The following is a 12,168-nucleotide window of genomic DNA, read 5'->3' as shown; positions in this document are numbered from 1 at the left end:
CCTCCTTCATTAGTTCCCGTGGCTCCTCTGTAGGCCGTTCGGCTAAGTGCTTCGTTTTCTCTGAAGAGCGTCTCCACTCGGGCCTATTAAAAAATTAACAAATACTTTTGCAGATAAATCTTAAAGGGGCATCATAGCCGTCCATGGACTGAAGGGTATCGCAGTTCTTGCAATACCAGACCCAACCTGTACACCATAGTGGAGCTGTTCTTTTCAGCTGTCGTCATTTAACCCCTAGAATACAGGTTTTTAAAATTTAAATATTAAAAATAATTGGCTGAACCTTTTCCTAAATTTTCTTTCATTTCTCACAGTGACGCCCCGGGTTTATGGCTCCTTCACATGGCTCTGTGTGTATTCAGTCGCTGAGATATGCGGCACTTTTACTGCAAGTGTTTGTGTTTTTGCAGTCTTTTTCATACGTGTGGGTTTTTTCCTGCACGTTTCTTGCATATTAACGGCATATCTAGATGTGCAAAAAAAATGCAAGAAGCCCAATGGACTCTACTATTTTTTAACCACTGCCTCGTGCCAACATGTGCAAAATTGCAGTGAATTCGCATGCTAATGTTTGCTGTGTAGACGTAATTCCATGGACCTAAATAATGGCTTTCGGTCCATGAATATGCTCACAGTTAGGCCGCCTGCAGATGAGCGGGTCGGATCCGTCAGCTAGAATTCTTGCCGCGCGATCCGACCCCAGAGCCTGCAGGGACGAGCGCGTACTCACCCGCGCCTGGCGGCCCCAGCTCTTTCATGTGCCGGCTGCCGCGCAGCCAGCGCATGCGCAGACCGGAGCCGGCGGCCGGGTGAGTGCGTGCCCCGCAGAAAATTAGGACATGCCGCGGTTTGTTTGCCGCGCGAGATTTCACGCGGCCAAACCGCGGCCGTCTGCATAGGAGTGCGTATTTTAATGCACTCCTATGCAGACTTTCAGCGGCGGAAATCCCGCGGGAAATCCCGCGGCGGGATTTCCGCTCGTGTGCAGGCGGCCTTAGGACATGGTACGACCCCCCCCCTCACAATACCGAGAGTCACGTGGAAAACCTACAAATGAATGTGTCTATTCTGTGCTGTGGGATGTAGTTCTCTGCCCGTTGGAATGAACCCTCACATTCGCTCTTTGAGGTCAGGACTTGGTATTTGCCTCTATATCTTTGCTGCTGTCTGGACCTTCTTTGTTTTTTCTGATGTGGCCCTACAAATCCCGCCTGTAGACTGTCAACAAGGAGAAAAACTAGTCCCCTGGACTCACAATGATGGCCTCTTGCCCGGCCCACCATACTTTGCTCTGATTAGGGACATTCTGGCTTGGCTTACATTCCCAGGCTTGTTGTAAGACCTGTTAAAAGGTCAATGTTCACTCATAGAATAGCTACTTTCCAATAGGTGGCGCTGTGGAGGATTATTCCTTTGCTTATTTGCATAGCTTTTTCCCAGGAAGCATTGCATGGCCTGTAAGACTCCCTATACCCTTGTGGTTCTCTCCATAAGGAGAAACATTACCCCCTGGATTCAAAGATATATTAAAAAATGTTGCACCTAAAAATTACATGATAGACAAAAACATTCACTGTTCTCTCTCTGCAGCCAGGATTTTTATCAGTCCACTTCTGTTTTGGAGGCCAGAAGTTCACGGGGCACAGCTGCCATAGTCTTTATGGCACGGTTACCTAATCGATCTTCAGTCTTACCCAGGTTTATTTCTCTTTGCACTGCGGTCGTCTTCTGCTGTCCTCTCCCCCTCTTCATGCACATTAGTCAGCCAGCCCTCCTCTAATACTGGCCCTTATTTGTGATTGTTCTGCTGCCAGTTGGAGGTATCTGAAATGGGTGTAGAATAGGGAAAATTAGAACATTTCGCTGCCTAAGACTAACCATACACATTAGATACCGGTTGGCTTGATCTTGCCCTACCCCGCCCATACACATTCACGCTCAGATTGGCATGCATGTCTGGCAGTTGCTTATCTCCCCAAGAAGAAAGGGATCGAGCCTGATCTTTCCTGCCATCCACTGGCGGAGAGAGGATCGGGAGATTCTCATGCACGTTACATCTGGTCCTGTCTAAATAGTTGGGTTTGTCCAATATTCATCTAATGTGTACGGCCCGTTTTACACTCATCTTAATGAGGAGGGAGGGGCCAATATGTGGGTACCTACATTTGTAAGCCTAAAGATGCCCGTACACATTACATGAACCTCGGCCAATCCTGCCGAAATCGTCAGAACCCGTTGACTATCTAATCCCACTCTCACACAATGGCAAATGTTGGGGTAATGTGGGTTTCCCCACGTTGTGTGTGTATGTGGGAGAGGGTTGCGAAGAATAGCGGTCAGTGGTTCAGCCGTCTGGGGTTCATGGCTCACCAGGTGATTGACTGAATACAAGTAAGTGACAACTAGATACACCACTTGTGTCATTTTTTTCATAGATTCCCCATTTTCCAAATACAGCCGGTGCATTGATTTGCCCATTGGCTTAGATTTACCAAAAGTGACTTGGGTCCCGTATAGTGGTTGCTGTGTGGTCGGGTTTTAGCCAAACCAAGTTAGCAACCTGCAGCTAGTGAACGCTTGTGTTTTTTAGACTATAAGGCTGCATTCACATGAGCGATGCTGCGAATTGTTTTCTGTGGGACAGTCAAACACACAGCATGCTGTGCAATGTGCACACGAGTGGGATGGGATGATTCCCATTGAAAACAATGGAAAACTCTTGCCGATCCTCCGATGCGCCGGACACGAGCGGCAGAAGATGTGAACCTCAGAGAAGTGATGCGAGGCGTCTGGCATGAAAAACTCCTTACATCTGTGAGTAATACACAGGCTGACAAGTGCGATATCGGGCTGAGTATCTCATCTGACATCTCACTCGCCCCTGGGAATTTAGCCTAAAACTCACTTTTTGACAAGAAAAGTCTTACATCAGAGTTGGCAGAGGCGACCAGAGCTTCCTCTATAACTTGACTGCCCGGAACTGTCATATTACTTTATTGGCACTCCATTTATCAAAACCCTACTGGAGTTACCCATCGGATGCCTCCTGCCGCCTTTTGTGGGTGAGCCCCCAGTGCGCCATCTACTTGTCTTCCCTGGACTGCTCATCAGCAGGCATCATCCTGCCCCAAATTCACCTTGAGCAGGATGGAGCGAGCCAACAACCCGAGCAGCAGCTGTATTCAAATGGTTGCCCTGTGGGTGAGCCTATTGCTCTCATGTAACCAGCGCTGAATGAGCCGCCGGCCCATGGCATACTGTGGAGCAATATACAGGCCCCCCCACACTTGTCTGCCTGGAGGGAGACGATTCCACATGGTTAGTCTTCATAACTTCTTCACCTTTCGAACTTCTCTTCTTGAAGTGTCCTGTCCTTAAGAACTCCATCAGAATCTACTGCCTGCCATTGTATGGAGCTCCAAGTTTGCACCACGAGATCAAAGTTAGTGATGTTGATTCCTCCACTTCTTTAACCCTTTCCAATCCACTGTCTGACGTCTGAAGACATTCCGATTGAAGGCTGTACAGCTCCGATATTGGAAGACGTCCGGTAGGGTACTCTTACTGTATATTACTGGCCGCTCTGTTGTCGGGGGCCTCTCCAGCATGTCCCATACCGCAGTACTGGCCAGCAGATGGCGCCATTGTAAAATGGCAGAGAGAGCAAGCCCCCTAGAAAACCCTGAATCCAAAATTGGATTGCAAAGGGTTAAACCAATTAGGCAATTTTAATTAGCTTGACCTATTTTTTTCCTGTCTTGTACTTAAAGTCTGGGTCGTCCTGCAGTCCGGCGCTGCTTATAGTGCAAAACTACAGGCAGTTCTGCATGGAGCCGCAGACTTGCACCTCTGTCGGCCGCTCGGCCACCTCTACTTGGCACCGTACTCTAGACCCAGTGAATCAAGTTGATCAATCACTCAGAATGGCAACCAAGTTGTGAACTGAACTCAGGTGAAGCCATTCTTGGTAAGCACCACGAGGGCGCCGTGACGTCAGCGCCGTCCTAAAAAGCTGTTACTGAAGAACTCTTGGATTTATGTGTGGAAGTATTTCTTGATATTCGGGTGGAGATTCTTTCGCTCTTATTAACGCTCAAACGCAAGTAAAATAAGATGAAGAGAAGATCTCCCTGCATAGGAGCTGTATACACAAAACGGTAGAACTATCTGTCTCCATGGTTACAGATTACAAACACCTCCTGTGTATGATTACATCCGGCAGCCACGTCTGACTCCCTTCCTGCAGCCACTTTCCACTTTTTCTTTTTGAAGTTTTTAAAGGGAATGGTGCCCGGGCTGCGTGAGCTGCAGTATAGTGACCGACACGTGGGTTTCAGCACGGTCCCCTATCCTTGTTGCTTCACAAATATTAACCCCTGCGCGACCGCTGGTGCTAAATTAATGTCACTGGGCTCTGGGCAGAGTGACATAAATTTGTTAGGCACTCCATCAGCAGTCACGGCTCGTCCCGATGGGTAAAACACCCAAAACGGGCTGTTGCCAACAGTCTATACGGGGGCTGTTACAAGGACCTGATTGGTTCAGATCCCGATAACGCCATCAGCGACGGCCAATCACGGCCTGCCTGGGAAGGTTGTATACTACAAACTTTCCTGAATGCCATCGCTGTAACGTCTCTCTACCTCTACGGTCAGTGTGAGGTTGGTGGTGAGAGGAGGAGAGTGTAGGATGTTAGACGGCACACATTAACCCCTACAGTCAGCTATGCTATTTAGTCGTCTAGTGAAGCATTCGTTATCAATAATACATCTAGAAAAAAAATGCATAGAGTTTGTTCATGCGGCGGCTTTTGGTGTGAATTTGTATTGTGGATTGATGTGAATCCGCTCCATAATCCACGGCATGGGGTCCGCGGGTCCGCAGAAAAAATCAATACAATATACGTCCGTTTTAAAAATGTAATTTTAAACTGATGAGTCTCCTAAATTACTCAGAATCAGGCAAAACGGTTCAAATGTGCTTCCAAAGTCAGGTGTAAATATCTGCTAAATGTAGTAGAAGATCCATGAACAGACTGACTTACTGCAGTTGGAAAAACTCCAAATTTAAAACCTTTTCCCCAATTTTGGCTCTTGTAATAAATATCCGTAAGTTGTATTCCACCGAAATAAAGTACAAGATGTAACAGTAATGTGGGGATCGCTTGATGTGTAAAACCCTCAGTCATCCCCTGTGAGGGTGGGACACGCCCAGAGCCAGATTTACAACATTTGGCTTGACCATTAAGGATAAACAGGCTTGGTCTTGAAGGGGTTAAAGCTTGCAGCAAGCTGCAAAGATCAGTTCAATGTGGCTCATTAATATTCACATTTTCACTGCTCGCCCTTCCCCGATAATCATCAGCTAAGATATAGCTATTCATGAATGAATAGCTAAGGGCTATGTGTGATTGGCTGAGTGCTCAGCCAATAGCTAAGCAGTAGCTGCTATTGGCTGAGCCCTCAGCCAATCTGCACAGCCCTTTCAGGAGGCGGGGATTTTTAAATCCCCGACTGCTGAAAGAGCTTAATAGCAGTGCCGGGGAGCCAGCAGGAGGACGCGGCTGAGCGCAGGAGAGGTGAGTAATATATATATATTTTTTTTTTACACACTTCTGTTTCAAGCCGTTCCCCGATAATCATTCCACATGGCTTGGCAGAAAGCAGTGCTTTCAATGGGATTGGCAGCAGTGCCGATCCCATTGAGAGCAATGGGCTAGAATGCCGGGGACTTCTGCCACAGCTGCCACAATCTCTTTTCAATGGGGCTAGCGCTGCTGCCGCTGGCCCCATTGACAAGACTGGCGATATGTCAGCGTGATGCCGGTTTTCCGGCGTCATGTTGATTTTTTTTTTTCTCGCACTGCGATGCGAGACTTTAACTTTAGTCTCGCATCGCAGTGGAGAAAATATCGCCAGTGGGTGGGAGCCCTAAGGGTTTATGTACGTGAGCGTAGATCGGCCCGCGTATTCACGGCCAGCCGGTATACGCTTCCATCTGTGCAGCCCCCCCCCCCCCCCCCTTTCCCTTCCCTTCCCTCCCCCTCACCGGCTCTCTGCCTCTCTCCTCCCCTGTGATCGGTTTGCAACTGGAGTGGGCGGGATGGGGGCGGAGATAAGCTCCCGCCCCCTCCCTGCCCTTTGTCCATAGCCAGCAATGGGAACGGGCGGGACAGAGTGGAACTTAGCTCCGCCCCATCAGGCCCCTTCCATTGCAAACCGCTCGGAGGGGAGGAGAGAGGCAGAAAGCCGGTGAGGGGGAGGGAAGGTGGGACTGCTCAGATGGAAGCATATACCGGACGGCCGTGAAAACACCGACTGATATACGCTCGTGGGAATAAATCCTGAAAGGGGAATTCAAAAGCGGAGGGTCTTTTAGGGGTGACATCTGTCACATGACGTAATCTACATGAAAAAATACATCTATAAACCCATAATGACGGAAATACGGGGCCGCCTGATACTCAGACTACAATGACATCATTATCTAATTAACCCCTTAGTGACGGCCCCAGGGACACAACAAATGTTGGCGAAATGTTATCTCCACTTTTCAAAAGTCCTAACTTTTTTATTTTCCTGCTGAAATGGCCGTATGAGGGGTGTTTTTTGCGTGGCGAACCGTAGTTTTTATTGGTGCCACTGTTTTTTAGGTACATATAATGCAGTATAGAACAAACTTTTTTTTTTTTTTTTGAGGGCATGGAGAGAAATTCTTATAAATGTTTTTTTTTAATGACCTGATTTTTTCTGTAGGCTGTGCGATTCCTACTAAACAAATTATTTTTTAGGTTTTTCCACTTTAGCCTAATAAAAATCTTTTCTTGGATTTTGTTTTTTACACGTTGCATTCGAAGTCCCAGAACTTTTAAAAATGTTTTGTGAAGGGCCGATGTCTCAGAGGAATTGTTGCGCTCCCTTTGTGAACCCTTTGTATGCCGTGATGTATATTGGTTGCGGCATGTAGGGGGTTAACAGTGGGATTGCTGTACAACGGGTGGCCGACTCCCACTGCGGGACCAGAAGATGAGCCCGCGCCATCCACACCACGTAAATCTACATCCTGTTATGATCTAATGTTATGTCCCGTGGCGCTAAGGGGTTAAGACGGCACAAAATGAACACTAGCAATGACCAATAGGAGAAGAGAACATCACTGAATAATGATACATAAGTAACAAACGTCAGCGGGAACTAATGAGATGAACTGAAACTAATAGGAAGAGAGTAGACTGTGAGCAAAACAGAGAAGACCCTTAGTGTGAAATATATAAGAACTTGGATCAAATCCGATTACAATCCAAGTAAGAAGATCTGTAAACAGGAGTGATCAGGGTTACCCAGCGGCCGCTGATCTCCTCCAACATAAATCATTTGCTCCAATCACAAACTAGTTTACAATCTGGACTCGTAGCGGTGTTTACACCTGCGGACTGTAATCACTCTGCGCTGCGCAGTAGATGGACGGGCGTCCTTATAAGACCCGCAGACCGTTAGTCTAAGGAATGGAAAGGATTCAGAATTCACATAAGACCAACAAGTAGGAAGAAAAGACAACTTGTAATTAATGTGCAATAATAGACAAATAAACCTGAACTGACCTCTGGACATCCGGAGTGCAAATGAACAGCACAGCCGGCGGACATTTAGTCAGGGTCGAAGTAATAAGACCGGACGCTGGGCGACCTTAAGAGCCCTAATGAGAGCTCATCATTTAAATGGTATTGTCTGCTCAGTCTGTGGAATCTATTCGGACTGCCACGGCCGCCCGCTCCGTAGGGGTGATAGCCGAGTGTAACCATAGTGTGAACTCCTTTACAATATTGGACCGATGTCTGAGACCATTATGTAGGGACTGCATAGTCCTGGATTGTAGACTATACGGGCATTCTAACACGTAAACTACAAAATCCGCGCTGCGGTTCAAAAGAGGTTAACCTTAAAAGTTTTAGAGAAGGTGGAGGAAGGAAAAAACATGACATTTATGACAGCTTGTAGAGCAACAAGGGCAGCGTGGTCCCACAGAAGGTAACTGATTAGACAAGGGGGTGGGTGCTGCAAGTGAGGATAGTCATGGAAGTTGTGGCTCTCCTAAAAGTGACTAGGAAATTACCCAAGACCCCTATTCAGGAGCGTGTGGTGGACCACGCTGCCGGTGTGCACTGCCTACATAGAGGAGTCTGCTGCACTGTTCGGGCGCCAACTTCATGGGTGACCATGCAGGAATGGAGAGCAGAGTAAGCCTACTCCTCGGGACCTGGAATGGAGAGTAGATTAAGCCTACTCCTCGGGACCTGGAATGGAGAGCAGAGTAAGCCTACTCCTCGGGACCTGGAATGGAGAGCAGAGTAAGCCTACTCCTCGGGACCTGGAATGGAGCACCATAACTTAAGGCCATTTACATAGGACGATTATCCGTTAATCGTTGCCTCTAAATGCCCAACCATTGTGCGCTCTTCGTTTACAGTTCACCGCATCGCTGACTTCACGCTCAGTGTAAACCTTCCCCGCCATAGACTGTGAAGCGCTGAGCGAGAGGCCAGCGGTGATCTACCTCTGCATACTCTGCCGGAGCGCCAACAACCTAGCGGTGACGTCGGGGCTCGTGCGGTCGTTTACACTCTATCATACCATGTTAATGGGACATTAGGTTACAGTGCCATTAGCTTAGCACAGGTTCCCTTTAAGTAAGTGTTTTTTTAAACTCCTGAACCAATCAGTGACACATTGCTGACATGCGCGTGTCCGTCACTATACTGAGCTGCTCGTTAGGGGCCTGACGGCCTCCCTTTATAAGAGGAGGGGGAGTCCTAGACTAATCGGACTGCACCATAACACACGAGCCGTAGGAGCTGCGCACAGACCGCCGTACATGTATAGTTCCTCACAATTATTTATTTTCTTGTATTTTGAATGCATTGGAATAAAAAATGGTTGCAAAAATAAACACGCCCTCTATGCAAATGATGTGACGGGCCGGAGCCCGGGGGGCGGCCGCACTACCTTATACTGGGTCTCATTACACTTTGTAAACTCCGACTTCTCTTCAGACCGGTCGGTTTTTGCTGTTTCTATTGACTTGAGGTCTGTCTGTAACCCCCAATAAATGGCGCTGATACACGGGTGCTCTGTTGTGTCCCCCTGATTGTACCCCACACGAGGACCTGTCCCTTTTCCCCCTCGATCCCATTTTCTATGAACCTGATGTATGCCACATTTGATGATCATTGTTGTAGTTGATGTGCAATAAACTGTGTTGGTTTACATGTTGTGGTTATATACTTCATATCTACCGCTTTGGGATGTTTTGATGCCAAAACACAGTGACCTATGAACCCAAAGGGGCAAATAGTTAATCTGCCGGAACCTTCCGTTATCGGTTGTCCTCCATCATTGAAGATTTCGGAAGTCCTAATCTACAGTTGTATTTGCACTTGCTCCTGTTTTTGGACCCTTCGATGAAGAGAGCGATGCAGAGATCAAAGTATGATGGATTTATCACAAAGATGGAGCAGAACGAAGACTCCCAGTTGTGCACAGTCCTATACATATAACATGCAGACCTTACTGGACATAATGGGCATGCAGCTGCAATCTGTTTGTAGAGCCCCGTAGCCAACAAGAACGAACGATCCTTCACATGAGGAGGAGCCCGTTACCTTGCAGACTCCCTCTGTTTGTCTTATAGGTCCACATATCTCCGATGAGCTGTTGTGTCCTCGGGCCACCCGTGCCGTCACATGGCAGCTGCGGCCGGCTGACTGGATCACAGCTTTTCTTTTGTCTCTACAAATGGCGCTGTGACTGTCAAGTGGGCGGTCCCCACTGTGCAGTGTTAATCACATCTGACATCGTTCATGGATGCAAAGCATTGGGACGTCCACTAGGCAGATTCAAAGTGTCGCAAGCTGAATCCGATGGGTTTTATGTAAAGTGGAATGGGGTGAGGAGGGAGCAGGAACAAAAGAAAAGCTCTGATAGCGGGACGGCGCTGGCCCGAACACACGATGGTCAGGTCCCACTCTGTAATGGGGTCTTGGTTCACTGGAAATTATGGATACAAGTTTGGGTTGATAATCGATGGCATTAGAGGGGTTGTCTCATGACAGGTGGACAGCACACCCAAGGCTCGGCTCCAGGTAAATGGTAGTGGGTGTCAGCGCATGCGCGCCACTGCTCCGTTCACTTCGATGCGACCACCGGAGATAGTGGCCCTGACCGTCTCCAGCGCTGCCACCGACTCTCATCTACTTGAGGGAGAGCTACTGCTGGGCTTTCTGCATGACGAGTAAAACCTGTCGTCGGACAACTCCTTTAACTTTGGGGTAACTTCAAACCCTGTAATACATTTTGGAGCATTTTTGGAATGACCTTTAATAATTACCTGTTTTTGGATGTGTTTGTTGATGTAGTTGTTGTATGTTGGGTTCACACAAGCAGAACACTTCTAGGAAGATCTGCTAACCCTCTAGAGCGGAGGAGGAATGTTATTGTAGGCACTCTTGTGTTTGGATGGTCTTCTCATGGACTGCGTCCGCCTGGAACACCTTGAGGACTTCACTATTTTTCCCCCAAACGCCTTCATGGTGTTTTCCCAATGGGCAAGTATATGAGCCAACTTATCCTTAGCGCTGGAGTAACCTTCCCTCCCCCGATGGACACATAGTGTTAACGAACCTTTTGTAGCATCTAACAAAATGAATGCCATCTTCTAAATGGTTGTGAAATGTTCTGCTTAACCCTTTACTCATCAAGTGTTCTTGGAGCCGCACCAGAGGTAAATGTCTGTGCTGACCGTGGCAAGGACTCATTGTGATGCAGTATTTCGTCTTTTTTCTTCATGGTTGCTCGGTGTATTTTGACTTCCCCCTCCGTTTATGCATCATGCATTTTTTAATTGCTTTAGAGGGGTTATCTGGTTGTAAACGATTGATCCGTCCTGCAGATCAGATCAGTAATTTACAAATGGACGACCCATGTAATCTAAAATGTGGTGTGTTATCCAGGACTGTCGTGTTGATGGCCTGTCCTTAGTATATTCCACAAGTATCCGATCGGTGAGGATCCGACTCCAGAGAGTTCGGCTTCCCCTTCATTGTTGGCTAAGCACAGCACCATGTATTTTGTTGTGGCTATGCTTGGTATTGCAGCTACTTGCTGTTTAGGTAAATGGGAGTGAGCTGCAATACCAGGAAGAGCTACTAGAAAACGTATGGAGCGGTGCCTGCTAGACAATGAAGGGGGTGGGGCCCGCTACTCGCACCCCTTCAATTAGCCAATCAGCCAGGGTGGCTGGAGTTGGACCCTTCAGATATCCTGTATCCATAGACTGTCCTAAGGATTGGCCATCAATATGGACCTCGTGAAAAAATCACTTTGTTTTGGACTGTTTATAGTTTTAATGTTTTCTTTATTAAAAGATTCCAGTAAAAGTTTTACTTAAATACTTTTGAAAATAATCAGCTTTTTTTAAAGGGCAGTTTTTTTACATTGTTCCTGTATTTGAAGCCATGTTACCTTATTGTTTCATCATATTCTTGCTTCTAGCTTTTTGCTTTTGGGCTTCACAGGCTGTTTGTAATCTAAGCCGATCTCCTGCAATGCAGATATAACTGTGCTCTTATCTTCTTTTATTTAGGCAATTACACCCAAACTTCAGAGTCAAATTGAAGCAAATACGTGTCATTTTAGTATGACCGTGAAACCCTTGCTGTTGCCACCACCGTTGTCTTCTGGGAAGTCTCGAAGGAAGAAAGACAAACGGGAGTCTGCCGATGCCTCAGGGTGTAAAAAGTCCCCGTCATTATCCATTATTGACCCGCAGCTACATCAAGGCGAGGATCTGCCAATTGTATCCCATCTCCTCCTCACGTTGCATACAAAAGACCATGTTTTAGAGTTTAAGGCCGATGTAGTTGCATCGCAGGACAGTTTTTCTCCATATATCTTGTGTTTAGCTGTTCATCCCGACTCCCCCGATCTGAGTGGGTAGAGGTCTTCAATCTTTCTGATTACTGTCAATGGAGTGGGGTGAGCCGGACGATCTCCGAACTCTCCAACTCCATTCGCTTGGAACAACTGTCACTCCTATGTAAAGCTCGGGAGCAGTAGGTGTTAGTACGGCTGTCGGGCACTAATACTCCGAGCGGTCGTACCATAAACAGGTGCC

General features: G+C 47.4%; 1 protein-coding gene across 3 annotated transcripts in view; it reads left to right on the top strand.

Annotated features, from left to right (window-relative positions):
* The window catches only part of PHF20L1 (PHD finger protein 20 like 1), a 110,219-nt gene that overhangs the window by 56,717 nt on the left and 41,334 nt on the right, over positions 1 to 12,168 (top strand). For all 3 annotated transcript variants that reach the window (XM_066578776.1, XM_066578775.1, XM_066578777.1), the window contains one exon: positions 11,638 to 11,833. In XM_066578776.1, coding sequence (XP_066434873.1) covers positions 11,638 to 11,833 — 196 coding nt within the window. The remainder of the gene's footprint in view (positions 1 to 11,637; positions 11,834 to 12,168) is intronic.

This window comes from Eleutherodactylus coqui, chromosome 9 (assembly GCF_035609145.1).
Source record: "Eleutherodactylus coqui strain aEleCoq1 chromosome 9, aEleCoq1.hap1, whole genome shotgun sequence".
In the NCBI taxonomy this organism is placed as follows: Eukaryota; Metazoa; Chordata; class Amphibia; order Anura; family Eleutherodactylidae; genus Eleutherodactylus; species Eleutherodactylus coqui.
This window is presented reverse-complemented; position numbering and strand designations above follow the sequence as displayed.